This window comes from Meriones unguiculatus, chromosome 19, assembly GCF_030254825.1.
Source record: "Meriones unguiculatus strain TT.TT164.6M chromosome 19, Bangor_MerUng_6.1, whole genome shotgun sequence".
In the NCBI taxonomy this organism is placed as follows: domain Eukaryota; kingdom Metazoa; phylum Chordata; class Mammalia; order Rodentia; family Muridae; genus Meriones; species Meriones unguiculatus.
The window spans coordinates 61,700,001-61,718,334 of NC_083366.1; the positions used below are offsets into that span (position 1 = coordinate 61,700,001).

An 18,334-nucleotide genomic window follows, 5' to 3' on the forward strand; every position below is an offset into this window, starting at 1 on the left:
CACACACTGCCCATGATCAGCCGTTTCCTAACAGCTAAGGGTTTAATTACAATCAGGCTGGCAAAAATCCCAGAAATGGGAGCCACTACATGTTTTTGTCTTCGCATTGTCAGATTTTCCAAATTCCATTCAAATGAAAGCTCCTGTTTAGTTAAAAGGGGGCAAACTTGCTGGATGGTGACCTCACATCTTTGATCCCAGCACTCGTGAGGCACAGCCAGGTGGATCTCTAGGTTCGAGACTAGTCTGGTCTATACATAAAGTTCCAGGACAGCCAAGGTTACACACACACACACACACACACACAAAACTATCAAAAAATAAAAATAAAATGGGGGGGACAAGATTATGAATGCAAAATGTAGCTCTAAATGTATGTGTGAGAAAAAGCTACACATTTGGCCCCACCTGCTAATTGCTAATTCTAGTTCATGTACTTTGGAGTTTGGCATAGCTCCTGTGTAGGCTGATGGTAGTACCTATAACAGGAGAAAACTGAATCCAAAAAACCTAATCCTTTGAACCTTGTAAAAGAGGCCAATAAAGTTATTTTTAAACTTTAATCCTGTACTCTGAACACATATGCTAAGTAAATCTACATTCTTTCTGGACTATTAGGTTACCTTATAAACAACATTATATCCAAGAACTATTACAATTCAAACTATGAACATTCTTTTTTGATTTAAATTGAAAAATGTATTCCTATTTAATTTCTAGTCATCCTCTCCAAGTTAGTTACCTATGCCACTTTGGTTTGATCATTACACTTTTTTAGAGATACACTATACTGGAGTACATATAAAACTTTAATTAAAAAGACAATGTATCAGGCAGTGGTGGCACACTCCTTTAATCCCAGCACTCAGGAGGCAGAGGCAGGATCTCTGAATTCAAAGCCAGCTTAGACTCAAGACCAAACTCCAGGACAACCAAGGTTACACAGAAAACCCCTGTCCCGAAATAACAACAACAACAAAAAAAAAAGAAAAACACAAATAAATGTAAATAAAGTAAACACATGCTGCACTAACTAGCTTTCAAGTCCTGAGCTGTCCTTCAAACATGTTACACTTTAGTAAATTTAGCCTAGTTGTACATATACCAACTGCAGAAAAATGTGGTAGGTGATCAGTGAAACAAAGAGACAGTAAACATTCTCTTTCTATATTCATCTCCTAGAGATAGATTTTCCTATCAATAGCCCTTGAATGACAAAGAATTCAATGATGGTTTCTAAAACAGTTCCATGAAAAAATTTATATCACACGATATTTACATTCAAGAGTCACCTTCCTATATGCACTTACTTGTATTTTTTCAAACTTAAATTGTAACATCAACGACACCATGAGTTTGCAATAGATTTTTACTTTACTATCAAAAGGGCAGCTGTTCACTTACCAGGAGTTTTCAGAATGTCTAGAACACTTCCTTCTCTCAGGATCTTTGTGGGTGTAAAAGGGTCCTCACCAGGGGCGCTCCGCTTCTTACAGCTTGAATTATTCACTACAGTGTTATCTTTAGCTATAATTTCTGAATCATAAAATAAATAAAGCCAAGAAAAATTAGTGGACTCGAGTTAAAACAAAGAACTTTTTGATCAGTTTCTAAAACTATGAAAAAGTCAACTGCAACTCAAAAATGGGCAAGTAAAGCGCAGTCAATTCTGCCATTGTAAAAGGTAAAAACACTAGTTCTTACATTGTACATTCCTTCACAATCCCACACAGAGAAAACGAGAACAAAGTCGACAACTGTCAGCCAATGAGTTCTCTGGAAAACAAACTGAAGCACTAGTTGGATATGACAAATGGAAAAAGTTTCTCCAATGCCTGAAATAATATATCTTATCAAAGAGCAATTTAAAAGATAAACCAAAGTAATTTTCAACTGGTTTCACACTTAGAAACCCATACTATGATTAAAAATCTTTTCAGAAAAAAAAAATCTTTTCAGTTACAGTACTGAGAAACATAATACTCAATAAAAAAGATCTCATTACATAAATTATAAGATGGAGACAAGATAATGCTATGTAGTTCACAAAAATTATTCATAAAGTGTAACTGTGGTAAAGCAGATTAGAAAGTAAGATTTATATCTAGAGATTAGCACTGGCTGATAATGGTTGGATGAGTGACTGTCATACCTTGCTTTGATATTTTAAAAGAGTAATTTATTAGGATTTTTTTTTCATGATTTACTTTTATGAGTACACTTTGCCTGCAAATACATATATACATCACACACACACACACACACACACACACACACACACACACACTATTGTGCATGCCTGGTGTCCATGAAGGCCAAAAAGAGTCAGAATCCCCTGGCGCTAGAATTACAGATGTTTGTAAAAAACCACACAATTGCTGGGAAATAAACCCAGGTCCACTGTAAGAGTAGCCAGTGTTCTCAACTGCTGACCCATTTTCCAATCACCTAATTTTTCTTTTTAATTAAATATATATGTAATAAATATAAATATTTATATTATATAATCATAATAAATATCATAGTTGTATATAAATTATGTCTTTTCGTTATATTATATTCTATTATATATAAATGTATATATATTATATAAATATACTATACTTATATATTTATAATACATAAATACTATATGAATATTTAATTTATATATTTATATGTATAATTTTATATGTTTTATATAGATTATATATTATTTATATTATATACTGTATCTGCAAAAGGCAGAGGCTTGAGATACATGTAGCCAAAGCTCCCTTAAACACAGTGATATGTCAGTAGGTTGGCCTCCTGCCTCAGTCTCCACAGGGCTTCCATGAGAAAAAGCAAAAATTTAAGGAAAATCTGAAAATATATTCAATGTGACAGACATGGGAAATGAATGAAAACATTATCTCCTGCCACTAGGAATTAACCATGACTTCCACATGTTCTTTTGTTGTTCTGTTTGAAATGGGGACCTTGCTTATGCAGTCCAGGCTGGTCTCTAACTTGCAACCATCTTTCCTCCTAAAGGTAACAGGCATGCACTACCATTTCCACACTCCACATTTTCAATCAGTTTCTTCAAATGGTAAGACGTCATGAGAAATGGTGATATTGCAGGAACATACACCTCTATACAGTCCACTCATAAATGATCCAACAATTCCTAAAACTCCAGGTTGTTTCAAGACACAATAAACTGCAAAGCCTCCTTTACCAATTGCCAGTCAGCTAATACTATTAGAACAGTCATTTTTAATTTAGAACAGAATTTTAATTTCTTTCATTGAAGCTAGTCTTGGATTGGTCAATTCAAGTTTTTTCCTCAAGCCCATAATAACATTCAAGAAAATAACTAATGGTAAGAATTGCAACTGAAATTGCTTGCGACTTTCTATGATAAAGATCTGTTTCATCCAACTTAAAAGTGGGAGGTAAGAGAGATATCAAACTTTTTCTGGAACCTTTTCCATGGTCTGTGGGTTTTATTGTTTAGGTCACTAAAGTATTCACAGACATCTTTAGTTTCTATGTCCTGACTGCCTTTTCTTTTTGGTTTAATAATATATTATTATAATATTAATATATATATATAATATATATATATTAAGGATCTAGTTGTTAGCTCTTTCAGTAGGTATTGGGGGGGGAGTAACATTTCAAAACAGGATAAGAGGCCCCGACTAATATCTCTACTTACAACACTGCATACACTCTTCCTCAGTATACTGCTGTCACTCCATACCTACTACTTCACTCACTCTGCATGTAAAAATCAATGCGGCTGGAAGTGTGATGCACACGGTTAATCCCAGCACTCAGAAGGCTGAGGCAGGAGGATCTCTTGGAATCGGAAGCCAGCCTGGTCTACACAGTTCCTGGACAGCCAGAGAGGGATGTGTGTAGACCCTGTTACAAAACAAAAACAACCCCCTTACCCCAAAACAAATTGTCAGAATAAAAACTTAGGGCCAGAGAGGCAACAGGGTAGGGAACCTACCATGAGCAAGGTCCACTACTGGGGAAGGGAGTGTTTCATCAATTAAGCCAATTCTTCAGTATGGGAGGCAAGGGCTTTTAGGACCTAATGCTACGTTTTCTCCAGCCTCATGACAAAGCATGTGCAAGTGTACATGCTTTCTCCTGCTTCCTTTTTCCTGCTCCTGTTTCCTTTCCTTGCTCAAATTTTGACATGAAGAACTCAACTTATGTTTTTGTATATCCCAAACACCAAAATCACTACCACCCTGAAAGCCTGTTTGAATTATCTAATTTTATTCACTCAATGATTAGATTCTTCAGTTAAATTATATATCACTAATCTGCTAAAGCCAGTATAATCCATGAATAAAATGCTTCTGTGTAAAGATCAGATCCACCATAACTATAAAATAGACACACCTTCAAGTGTAATAAGACATCAGTGATAAAAAACTTAGCATCTTATTCTAAGTGAATAAATACACTCTTAGGGCCAGCTCATTCTAAGCCAAACTTTTAGTCAAATATATCTCACTATCATTAATTAAAAAAAAAAAAAAAAAAACACTGCTGGAAGAGTGGCTTTCATTAACTTTTCAGAGCTGATTTCCATCAAGTGAAAGCATTTTTAAAAAGGAGATTTTGAAGTGCTACTCTATGATAAAAGGGTTCGGTTTTGTTTTGTAAAGATTATGAAAAAAAATTTTTTTCACTTACCTGAACTACTCAAAACTAGTCCTGAAGAACTAGTAGAGCCAGAAAGTTCTGTTTTTGCAACAGGCACACTAAATGTAAAGCCAATCTATAATAAAAAGGGTATTTTTCAGGTGTCAGAATATTGTGAAACAAGTAACAGAACTTGATCTTACATTAACTCAAAAGGTATACTAAATTTCATCTATTATAAGAGCTTTTCATGTGTTGCAATTTCCAAATTTAAAATTAATGAACCAAGTACCTAGCACTTTGATACACATAGCTCTAGTCCCAGCATCAGGGAAGCTAAGGAAGAGAGAAATATTTGAACCCAGTTTTAAAGTCAGCCTGGGCAACATAGCCAGATTCTATCTTGAATAAGTGAATGAAAAACTACAAATAAATGAAAAACAGTATGGCATGTCAACCTGACAGCATTTTTAATTCTTTATGCATTCTCTTCTTTCACGAGACCCTAATCCCCAGCTCCTGAACTTCTGAACACCATCTTATAAATATGAAGTTTGGGAGACAAAAAAATGGACTTCAGAGATTTAAGAAAATTAAGTTTATCTGCAACACCTACCTATGACCAAAAGACAAACAAACAAGTATACACCCAAAACCTGAAAACAAGCCAGGTATGGCCTAATCCCAGCACTCTAGAGGAAAAGGCAGGTGGATCTCTTTGAGTTCAAGGCTACCCTAGCCTACATAGTGAGCTCCAGGCCAGCCAGGACTACACAAAACAAAAACACTAAAACAATCTATAAAGATGAGATGTGTAATGAAAGTTTAGACAACATGAACATTAAATGTATATTATTTTTACCCAAACAGTTCTCAATCACAAGAAAACAAATACATATTGTGTAACAATGCCCCAAACATAACTATTAAAGAGATTTTAAATGCAATGATGTAGCTGCCAAGGTCTTTTCATTTAATCTACAACAGACATTATAGGACAGTATGCAATTATTTATACGTGTATGTATGGGTGTGTGGTTGTCATGTAAAATTCCTAGAGTATAAATGGATGCAAGTGAATGTCCACCTTTGGGGATAAATGGAAAAATACTAATGAAACCAAAGTTATTTTCAATTTAACTGCGCAAATGAGGTGTGCGCGCACGCATACCCCCCTTAGTACATACTAAAGAATACAAAACCTATTTCTTATACAGTACTTTTTTTTAATACCTTGAAGAAAGTGTTTTACTACCATTGAAATCTTAGGTTTGACTTAAAAAAAAAAAAAAAAAAAAAAAAAACCAACCACTATGGCTCTGAAATCTATCATGAGCTGTGCCTGTTCGGTACTTACAGACGCTGGAGGTAGGACATCTGCCTGCGTAGACTTTACGATGGGAGATGAGAATGTGAACACAGGACTGCTCGTGCTGCCCAGAGAGCTCATCTGTACCTGGGTTTTCAGAATAGAGAGAAATGACACAAAAAAAAGCTATTTAGAAGAATGAATGAAAAAAATACTTAAAACATTATTTAAAAATAAATAAAAAAGCACTTTTTCCAGTAAATTAAAAAAAAAAAACACAAACACAAACAAAAACAAAAATCCACTGACTTCTTAAAACAAAACACTGACTAGAGAGTGCTTTTTCCTGAACTGGAAATACTGCATAGAGAACTATCTCCACTTTGGTCTAGCACAGGCTGTGTGAGATTTGAAGACTCCTACTGTATATATTTACAAATTTAAAAAAAAATATAACATTGTTTTATATTTCTTGGAGGGCGACATCCCCAACATGAAAAATGACGTAGAGAATCAATTCCTAGCACCAATTCCCCAATATTTTTTCATTTTTCTTATTACTTTGAGTTACTGATTTTTTAGTGAAGAAAAAAAAAAACATTTAAAAAAATATTAAGCTAAAAAGAGTAGCAGTAAAAATAAAAATCACCTCATTTATACAGTGGTTCTATACCTTGTTTGTTAATGGCTGAGAAGGGCTGACCGGTGTCGGAGAGGAAGCTGAGATCACAGTGGAACTAAAACTGAAGGTAGGCAGTGAGGAACTGCTGATTGGTAGTGAGATTTGCGGTAACACTGGCGCTTCCACTTCCTAAAACACAGCATGTTTTGTAATGATGTCATCTTTCATGTCATGCTTTTATCTACTCTTTTCAAGGAGAACTGATGTAGCTATATGATCAAGTTTAAACAGGAAGAAGGTAGGCCCCATGCAATATTAACAAGAGCTCTTGAATTAAAAACCCAAAGAAGGCTTAAATTCCCAGTTGTGCCACCAACTGCCATGTAACTCAAGTTTTAGCACCAATTTTCAATCTTATAAAACAGAGGAGAGCCAGTGAGTTGGCTGAGTAGGTAAAACTGCTTAACTGTAGAAGTTTGACAACCTGAGTTCTATCCCCAGAATCCAAAGTGGAAGAGGAAAACTGCCTCCTAACAGCTGTCCTCTGCATGTGCTTGGGCACACACACGCAAATAATAATGACAACAATAATAATTTTTAAATGAGGGAAAATGTCTTCCTCTTTATCACATTTATGGTTATGCTACGAAAAAAAGCCATACATGGTCTTGGGAGTACAACCTCATATACACACCTTGCATACAAACATATAAAATCTTTTTTTTTCCTTTTGTTTTTTTATGTCTTATCAGTAGGACATAAATACTACAAGTTGTATATATTTTATAATTAAAGGGCCTTCAAAGTTCAAGTTTTCTTTCAAGAAGGCAGGGACATGTCGTCCTTTCACAACACTCCAGTGACAAGCAACTGAACCAAAGCACTTAGCATAATCCAAGCTCCCCTGTCAGGACACGATTTACAGCAGAAACACAAACTGCCAAAGTTTTCATTCTGGTGCTTAAGAGGAACAACTACAAAATTAACCAGGAAAAGAGAATGAAAAATCTGTCACTCTTACAACAATCTACAAGCACCAACAGATATTAATTCCAACTTCAAACCAAACATAGACAGAGCTGGGGAGGTAACTCAATGAGAAAAAGCACTTTTTGACCACTGTGAGAACCTGAATTCATAAAGCTAGAGGCAGATGAACATCTGTAATCCCAATACTCCCATGACAAAATGGGAGGCAGAGATAAAAGTTCCCAGAACTTTGCAGCTAGCTAGCCTGGCACGCAAAGCCGAATACAATAAACAGACCCTGTTGTCTCAAACAAAGTAAAAGGCCAAAATCAATGACTGAGGTTGCCCCATGACCTTATACCTGTACCTGACACATGCGTGCCTACATTCACACATACCAGAAAATATTTCACCATTGATGAAATGTAAGCTTTAAATTTTAACATACATTCCTAGAGCACTACAGGAATACTCAATAAGCATACTAAGAAACAAGTAAGTGCAACCATTATGTCCCTGGGGCTAAAGAGATGCCTCAGTGGTTAAGAGCACTGGCTGCTGTTCCAGGGAAACCTGGGATCAATTCCCAACATCCATATGGCTCCAGTTCTAAAGAATTTGACGCCCTCTTCTGGCCTCCATGGGCACTGCATGCTTATGGTGCAAAGACCTAACACACAGTGAAAACACCCACAGATGTAAATTTTTAAAAGCCCTATGTTCCAAAGCTTAAATGAACTTAACATCTTAGAGGGTGTTGAGGGCCTTAAATGACTTAGACTGAAATGAAAGCTGTTTCAACTCAGAAAATAGTCCAAAACGAGTGAACTCCAGACAGTCAAGTTGAGTAATCTTTAATTAATCTCTATGTTCTATATCCAATCAATACCTAAATTTTAATTTAGGTATTATATGTGCATGTTCCCACACGTCTGCACAAACACACATATGCCATACACAGTACATGTGGTAGTTAAACAACAACCCACAGAAGTCAGATCTCTTCTTCCACCATGGAGGCCCCAGTGACTTGGCAGCAGGCACCTCCACCCACTGAACAACTTCAGCAATCCAATTCATCTCACAGGAAAATAATGAATACAGAATAACCTAAATGGTCTTAAAACACCTTTCCCAGTAAACAAACGACAACAAAAAAACAAATGCAAAATAAAACCCCAATGACCTATGTTTTATAGCTATTACACTGGCAATGGGCCAAAACAAAACCGAGTGCTAGTAAAGGAAAGCATAAAAGATCACCTATGACCATGTGGAGGAGAGAAACAAACAGCAAAGTCAACACAATCAAAGAGGTGTCAGCCCCTGCAGTCCAACAATCCCATTTGTAGGCAACATCCTCCAGACCAAACTGCACATGGCAAAGGAGAAGTGTATCAATATTCACCTTAGCACATACTGGGAATCAGCCCAAATGTACCCTGATGAGAGAATGGGTTAATTGTAGTATATCTGCACAAAGGATAAATAAATAGCAGAGAAATTTAAAACCCATCGTTCCATTTAACATGAAGTCAGTCTCTCTCTCTCTCTCTCTCTCTCTCTCTCTCTCTCTCTCTCTCTCTCTCTCACACACACACACACACAGAGCGTGGACTAACCAGAAAGAGAGAAGTCTAACAGAAGCGCATAGTGTTAATCATATATACATATGAAAACCAAGAAAGAACTTAAGGCAGTGACCAGATAATCAAATAGTTTCAATGGGAATTAACACATAAAAAAATAAAATAAAATGGTGGGTTTTGTTTGGGTGTTTTTTTAGACATTTATTTCACACAATTCATAAAGTCAAAGCTTCTAGGTTAGCTTTTGGACCCACACAGCCTAAAGGATGGTTTTAATGGTAGTTAATATACTCCAAGTGAAAATTATCACTCAAGCCCCATTCCTCAGGTCTCACTTCACCACCACCATTCCAAAGTTGTATAAAGTATGAGCTTACCTCCTCCTCTGGAGGTTTAGAAGCAACAAAGCGTGTTCTCTCTCTTCTCATCTTGCCGCCTCCATGACCTACTCCAGAAGATAAGCCGTTGGCCGCAGGAGTACTAAAATTGGGGTATGAAAAGCCACTAGCAAATAAAAAGAAATTAGAACAATTGATATTATCTTGCCCCAGAAATTGTTAAATGAATATTCAAACACTAGATCGGCTATCAAGACAATAAATGTATGGCCAAATACACATTAATTTTTTTCTACGTTTATTATGTGTATATGTGCATGCACATGTGAGTACATATAAATCATAACATGGAAAGCTAGTGAAGATTTATGGGACAGCTCTTGGGAGTCAACTCTCTCCTTCTATGTGGGTTCCAGGTATTAAATACAGATGTGGTAGCAAGTACTTTGACCTGCTGAACTATCTCACTGTAGCCCCTCTAAATATACTTTTAAATTTTCTTCAACTTCAAAGCTATCATAAATATGAACATTACAAATTAAATATACAGAAATCCAGTTGCAACATATGAAATGATATTACCTTTCTTGCTCTCTAGTTTGTCTTGAGATACTTTTTTCATTTACAGTCTGGAAAAAATAACAAAATTATATTAATAGTTAATAAATATTAATTACATTTTTAAAATAATTACTTGTGGGAGTGGGGTGATAATGAAATGCATGACTAATACTCAGTATGTAGCTGAGACTAGACTTGAATTCCAGATCCTGTTGCCTCCATCCACCAAGTGCTGGGATTATAGGAATGAGAATGTCTGGCTTGTATTTTTTCTTTGTTTGGTGCTGGAATTGACTCAGCCATAATACATACATGGAAGGCAAGTAATTCTACTACTGAAAGCTACATCCATAGCTCCAAATTCTCTTAATAACATACTTTTACCTATAAATTTTAATATTTGGAATTAGAAATTTGATTTTTTTTTTTAATGATGTGACCTGGACTACATAATTTAAACACTATTTTTGAATGTTAACAAAGTGTTACAATTGTACTGGGCACTATTAAAATGAGCATACATACAAATGTCACTAATTATGTATTTACCAAAACACTAGCACAAAGTTCACTGATCTTTGAGAGAAAACTTCCCTTTTTGCCACACTAAATTTTACAAGGACAGAACCCAAAATGTGAAGGACTTCCACTGAAAAGAAGTAAGGCTTCCTGTAGAAATGGCCAGTTACAGGAACAAAAAGCTGGAAATGTACAAGAATGGAAATTACCTAGCAATATAAAAAATAAAGGGTTCACTACAGCTGGACGGCAGTGGAGCACCCCTTTAATTGCACAGAGGGAGGCGGTCTCTGAGTTCAAGGCCAGACTGGTCTACAAAGTGAGTCCATGTCCAGGATAGCCACGGCTACACTGAGAAACTTTGTCTGGAAAAACTAGAAGAGAAAGAGATGGGGTACGGGCAGAGGAGTCCATTTGTAAGCACCAAAGTAAGCAACTGATAATGTATTTTAGATTTTTCTGAAATTAGGGATTCAGTTGATGTAAACAGCTAAATACAGAAAAGAAAATTCTTCTCTATAGTAAAGGGTCAACCAATACATGGAGAAAGAACAATGGAATTAAAAATCCATCGCAGTGTAATCAACAAACAGCTTCAAGAAAACATTCTCAATAATGCTAATATCAAAAACAGGCAGGATAGGTTACACCTGAGCAATGAGAAGAGCTCATCCCTCCTCCAATGACTAACCAAAAATAACCAGAATCTAGGTCCATGTGGGACAATCTCACATTACATAGTAACTGATGATTTTTGCTTTTCAAAAATATTCCAGATTAATGGAGAGAAAGACATGACAAAAACTACAAGTCACAATCTTGGGACATCTCTTTTTTTGTGACAAGTTTTTGTGATATCTAAATAAAATCTATAGATCTGTGTTACACGCACATTCCTTTAGAGGAAGAGCTAATTTGTAGAATAAGCAGAGGGGAAGCAAATATAGTAGTAAAATACTGGTACTTTTTCTTACAAGCTGAGATGTATTTCTGTGGCTGATCACTAGCCTCACAAGCCTAAGGCCCTGGGCTTGACTAAACACAATAATACTGAAAACTTTTGATGGAGAAAACCAGAAGGTTCAAAAGAGAAATCTTAATATGGCAAAACATTAGTGACTAATGAACCAAGATAAGGTAGTACATGGATAATTGTTACATCAGTCTACCAAATGTAAAGTTCATCAAGAGACTGAGTTGTTTTATGAGATTGGAAATGAGTGTAAAATACAAACAGGAAAATGATACAGAAACTCACTTTAATTAAAGTGACACAAGATAATAAACCCAGAATGTAAGACATTTTATATGACAAATGGCCCTGACTCTTCAAATACAAACATGCTTAGCAATTCTACTCCTAGGCAAAGACGTAAGAAAAATGAAAACTCACACCCATAAAAGTATACCTACATAAATGTCTACAGCTACACTATATACTAGTTAAAAACCCAGGAAAAACTTAGTAATGGGTAAACAAAGTTCAATAAACCCATTTTATAAAATATTCTGTCTGTAAAAGCCGTAAAAATATTCCTGTTACAATTACATATGACCCCTGAGAACACAGTAAGTTAATTAAAAACTTTAGAAGCACAATGGTAATGAAAATGTCCTCTAAAATTGAACATAGTAATGGCTCAATAACCTGTGGATATGTTAAACCACTAAAGGATAAACATCAAATAGTTAATTTTATGGCATGTAAGACATCTTAAAAAAACGTTTATGTGGTCTACGGAAAAATTACATAAGCGGTATCTGAACTTAATGTTTGGATCCTTGTTTAGGGAAGCAGATAAAAAAGATTTTTAATTATTTTGCTTTTAAGGTAAGTTAATACAGAAGAAATTACTTAGTAAAAACATAAAACATCTGAAACCTTTTAGAACTCAGCCACACAAATAAGACTCATAGATAAGTAAATCTAACAACATTTAGGCAATGAATATATAACATTCAACCTATATAAATAGGACTGTTGTTAAGAGGTTGTTTTAAAGGCATACCAAGTCTAACTCTTCACTAGTTCAGGCATCATACATCATACTATTACTAGACTATGCCAGCAGAGACCCTCTATTTTATTTTTTCTTTATTCACTCCAGCCATTATTCAAAGTCTGGCTCAAGAAGAAAACAGACTGGTAAAAATAAATACACTGATATGGTGATGCACACCTAATAATCCAGCACTTGAAGGGCAGAAGCAATAAAACTGACCTGGATGTGAGGCCAGCCCAGTAATCTACTGAGTTCCAGACCAGTCATAGCTACATAACAAGACACTGTTTTAAGGAAACAGAATAAACAAACAAACTCACACTGTTCTTTTTATCTATCCTTTGATTAGTCTTCCTTAAGTCACCAGATGGGGTCAGAGATGGTTTAAAATAGACAGTTCTATTTGTTGCTATGGAAACTGGCTTTGGGGTCATTAGTCTCTGAACAGGGGGATACTGAGAGTCCACCTTATAAGAAAACAGAAATCAAAAACAAACACTTTTATTCATCAGTGGCATATCTAAAAAGTATTCCAAAATAACTGTGACTTAGAGACCATTTCCTAGAGAAATAAGCAAATGCAAATTAAAGGGGAAAAAACAACCAAAACATTTGTTATTAATATGCAAATATACATATATCTAATTCTAAACTATTTTACAGACAAATAAACTGACATGTTACTTCAGATTCCACGGCTTTTCACACAAGAACATGTAGAGCCACACAACATGAAAGCACGCAATATTCAAGACAACTAAACAATTGTTAACCTTAAACAAGATTAATTTTGAATATGGTTAAAACTTATTTTTTTTCCATCTTCCCAAACTACTGTTTATTTTTTCCATCAAGAATTAATTTTTTTTTAACAAGGGTCAGAGAGATGACCAGTGGTTAAGAGCACTTCCTTCTCTACAGAGGACTGAACTCAGTACTCAGCACCTACGTGGCAGCTTACAATCATCTATGCCTCTAGTTCCCAGGGATTTGAGGCCCTCTTCTGGGGTCCAAGGGCAAAAGGCATGCTGCACACAAATACATGCAGAAAAACACACAAATAAAATCACTTATTAAACAGAATTTTTAAACTAGCTATAAAAATTTTTCCAATTCCTAAACACACAAATTATTCTCCAAAGTGGTTTATCGTTAATTTTGGAAACAAAGGCATTATAGTGGAGTCTAACTCAAAGTATTATATGAAGACTTCCATAGAGATATAAGAACTGGTTTCAGGGTTACTTTAAGTACCCAGTGTTTTGCAAATAGTCCTTTGTTTCACTGAAATAAGATGCTGTTGGTATGAGATTATAATAAAGTCAGGAACATCCACTGTGTCCATAAACTGTCATGTGATGAATAGTTCATTCACTCGGCCACAAGTGTCAACAATGCTGGTTTCCAAGGCAACGCTTTCTGTAGAGCTCCTATACCTCTCTCCTTAACTCAATTCAATGAGGATGTCTGTCCCATCTGACATACAAATAATACTGTACTGTGGCTTTGTAACTTCAAGCAATTCATTAACTTTTAAACTATATTCAACCATTTGTATCATTCTTTTGACAATTTATATTATGACACAATCTTAAATTTTTACTTTTCTAAATGAGATTCTGAGGAATGTTAGCATTTTAAATTAACACCATGACAGTGGCTCATAGATTCTTCTCACCTAACTAAAAATATCTTAGTAAGCCTAGAAATTCAAACCTGTTAAAAAAAAAAAACTTTAATAACTATAATGATGTAACCACATCTCATTTTATCAAGTAATTCAGATAATTGTGATACTTTCAGAAATAACTTTTAGAAAGTTTAATCTTATAATAAATTCCTTTATAAGTAAGGATCCAGGAATCTATTTTCCCTGGAGAACACAAATAACCATAAGCACACAGAGGGGACATCTCACCAACACCATCATCAAGCACTAATCTCCCTCACCATAATCTGAAAAGGTAACTAGATCCACAGAAACTACACTAAAAGGTATCCAGACCTTTACACCGCATTATTAGCTCCAACATCCTCAACTAGTATTTCAGCTGATGAAATATGTATAAAAAATAAGCACAGGCAAGATGGTGGTGGTGCGTGACTTTAATCCCAGCACTCGGAAGCAGAGGCAGGCACAGCTCTGAGTTCAAGGCCAGGCTGGTCTACAGACAGACCTAGTTCCAGGAAAGCCAGGGCTACATTAAAAAAACCTTGTCTTAAAAAGAAGAAAAACGAAGATCGAAAATATTTATGCACAAAATTTGACATGATAGATAAAAACAACTATTTTAATGATGGTGTCAGTTTACTGCACTTCTAATGACTAAACATTTGAGACTGTTTCACTCCTAGTTTTATTCACCTACAGTTAAGAGTAAGCCATAGACTACCATGAACATGATGGTAGAAAAACAATCAGAAAATACTGAATGTGCTTCCTATGCTGCTCATCCCAAAGCTGCCAAAAAAAACCAACAATGCCCAAGGTAAAAATAGCTCCTTTTTCAAACATATTCCCTACTACCAATTTATGTACTTGCTAACTGTAAATACAACAAAGCTGTTAACAAAGAAGCTACATAGCTTACCTTTTCTTTTTTGGCCTGAAAAGCTGTGCTATCTAACCCACTCCTATCAAGAGGCTGGAAAAAAAAAGAGAGAGAGAGAGAGAGAGAAAAACAACAGTGTTAGAGTAGGCAGGAAACTAAAAAACTATCAAATCATATAAGATTTAAAAGTTAACGTACAGAATTCAGAGGAGAAGAAACAGCAGATGGAATTCTTTTCGCATCCTGTTAACATTACAATAACAAGAAATGTTAATAAAAACTAAGACTTTTTCACTAAACTCCAATTCTGCTACATTACTACATTTCACAATGATTTCAAACTTTTACCGCAAGAGGACTTGACATCTTCTCTAATGACTGCAATATCCGCCTTGCTGTTGAACTGGTCACTCCGTAAGACTGTGCACTGAGCTGCTTAGCTTTCATCTGTCTTCTAACTGGTGCCTAGAAAAATAAGTCTGTGTTACTTGTTGCAACATATAGTCCAAGGTACATATTTCATGCAATGAAAAAAACGAACAAAGTAGATATCCAAAAATAAAATAAGATTATGTAACAGTGGTTCATCTGAGAGGACACAGGCTATTGTAATTATTGAAATCTAATTCTCTGACTGGAATTTTTTAATAATCAAAAGTGAAAAAACAAAAATACACTTGTCTTACAGTTGTACTGCTGTGAAGAAACACCATTGACTATAGCAACTCTTACAAAGGAAAACATTTAATTGACTCTGGCTTTAGGCCATTGTAGTCCTGGCAGGAAGCATGACAGCATGCAGACAGTCATGGTGCTGGAGACGGAGAAGAGTTCTACAACCACACAGGCAGGCAGCATCAAGTTAAAAAAAAAGTGACACACTTCCTCCAATAAAGCCACACCTGTTCCAACAAGGCCACATTTCCTTATAGTGCCACCTTAGAAGGCGTGCCTATGTGGCCATTTTTATTCAAACCACCACAGCACTGTTCTAAAGAAAAGTTTATCCATGTCCTCCATGATGGCAATAGGATAATCCAAAAAAATTTCTAACAACATCTTGACCCACATACTCCTGATATTTAAATAAAAAGACAAATAAAAACATTTTAATATTAAATAACATTTAGTATTAGTATTAAATGCTTAATTAGAATTCAAAGAACTAGCAAGTAGAGTCTAATATTATAGAAATTTACCACTTTTATAACTATGACTTTGTTTACCATAGCTAGTACAACAGAGATTTTAAAATAATGAAGACTATTTCTTGAAGAAAGACCTTTAGATCTGATGTGAAAGCGTTCTCCCTGAAAACCAGATTCCAAAGGAGGGACGCTACCAATCTAACTATGATGTCTATGAACCATAACTACCAGTATGGAACAACCTTAAGGCTGTACTAATGGCATGCCTACCTTATAACCAACTGGACTTAAGGCCACTCAACAGTCGGAAATGCATTCCTCATACTGGAAACCTAGCCAACTACCCAAGACTAATGAGTTCATGCATGGATCTTGGAGAAGAAACTATAACCACTAGGCCAGCATAATCCCTAACTCTAAACACCTATAGTCATACTCACAGATAAGCGTAGTTCCCATCACTCATTTAGGAAACTTCTCTTTGCAACAAACGGACACCATTACAGACAACTACAACTGATTAAAATGTAAAGCTGTTTAGCCCAGTCCCTACATCTACAACAGAACTGCACCTCAGGCTCAGGCATTATTGCAAAGAGGGGGTGAAAAAATTGTAGAAGCCACACGAACAGAAACTTTGCTTTGAGACTGTCTCCTCAAAATGTCAAGAGATGCTACACCCATTAAGTCTCACAAACGTGGCTAAGTATGGCCTGAACAATGATATCACCAAGACACTCTAATATGGAAGGAAGAAGGCTCACAAAGTTCCAATTGTAGACAAACTACAAGCAACTAAGGACTGCTGAGATCAGGTAAAATTGTCTTTCCTAAGGAAGAGAACATCAACTGGTTTGCACAATACCAAATGGTCAGCCCTGAGAACATATACATATAAGAAACATACCCACACATGTAACAAGTAAAATAAAGAAGCAATGAATATGGAAACTATTAAGGGGAGTTGGAGTTGGGAGTAAATGGGAGGAGCTGCAGGGAAGAAATGGCACATTACATTAAAATCTCAAAAAATTATATGCAGAGAGAAAGAATGAGCTTTTTAACAGTCTTAAAACCAAAGTTAGAGAAGAAAGCGTTGCCCTTAATATACAAAAACCTTAAAAATTTAAATAAAGCACCCTTTGTTTCAAGGAAGCATTACAGCAACTCAACCACATGGACAATACAAACCTGATATAGCTAGCATGATAACTAATATCATCTTCAAAATATAGCCTAATTTTCCTCACCTTCATTTTTTGAGACAGGATCTCTCTAAGTAGTCCTGGAATTCTCTGTAGACCAGTCTGGCCTAGAGAAAGTTCCACCTGCCCCCTCCTCCTCCTCCCAAGTTCTGGGATTAAAGGCAAGCACTACCAATGCTTGGCCAGCCTAATTATAAACAGCTTATATTTAAAAGTAGAACCACATAATTAATTTAAGCAATGTTTTTCCATTATGTCAAATACTTCATTTTCAGAAGAGCTGTGATACTGTAATAAGTCTTAAGAACCTAGTGTCTGTTAACAACTGTGATTGAGGTTACAGACTTTGCTAAATCAAGAAAAAATTCAAATACCCAATACCACAGTCCGTTCTCTCAATAAAGTCTAGCTTCATGGCTTGGATTCAGTAAATCAATAAAACTGAAGCAAATTATAAAACTTTAGTATATATTTCCTAGCTCTTACTTCTATGAAAGGCTGCATCCCCAAGCAGGGCTTGTAGATGTAGTTCACAAGCCTGCCAACCAAGACACTCTGAATTTGATCCTTCAGCATGTAAAACCAAGCAACAACAAAACCATAAAAGCTCACCAAATTCAAGATTCTAAGGATACACAGTGTGTCTGACACCAAAAAGGATGCAATATCTTCAATGAAGGGGAAATGACAGCAGGGAACAGGAACAGTTTATGAGCTGCTGCAGACCTTTACTTCTACCATGCTTAACTTTTAAGTGTATCAAGTATAGTACAATCCAGTTTCCACTTTAGAATGATCCACGTGTATAATTCCCAACATCCAGTTAGCTTTTAGCTTTCCTACTTTTTTTTGGAGGGGGCAGGGTTTGAGTTACAGTTTCTCTGTAT

General features: G+C 35.7%; 1 protein-coding gene across 2 annotated transcripts in view; it reads right to left on the reverse strand.

The window, feature by feature from the left end:
* Positions 1-18,334, reverse strand: part of Nup153 (nucleoporin 153) — a 55,668-nt gene that overhangs the window by 15,555 nt on the left and 21,779 nt on the right. Inside the window, exons 6-15 of one of the 2 annotated variants that reach the window (XM_021642821.2) lie at positions 15,443-15,559; positions 15,293-15,337; positions 15,134-15,187; positions 12,863-13,009; positions 10,042-10,088; positions 9,499-9,625; positions 6,615-6,752; positions 5,990-6,088; positions 4,684-4,768; positions 1,405-1,536 (exon numbers count right to left, since the gene is read on the reverse strand). In XM_021642821.2, the coding sequence (XP_021498496.1) occupies positions 1,405-1,536; positions 4,684-4,768; positions 5,990-6,088; positions 6,615-6,752; positions 9,499-9,625; positions 10,042-10,088; positions 12,863-13,009; positions 15,134-15,187; positions 15,293-15,337; positions 15,443-15,559 (991 nt within the window). The remainder of the gene's footprint in view (positions 1-1,404; positions 1,537-4,683; positions 4,769-5,989; positions 6,089-6,614; positions 6,753-9,498; positions 9,626-10,041; positions 10,089-12,862; positions 13,010-15,133; positions 15,188-15,292; positions 15,338-15,442; positions 15,560-18,334) is intronic. The other variant, XM_060372475.1, reaches the window with a different exon arrangement.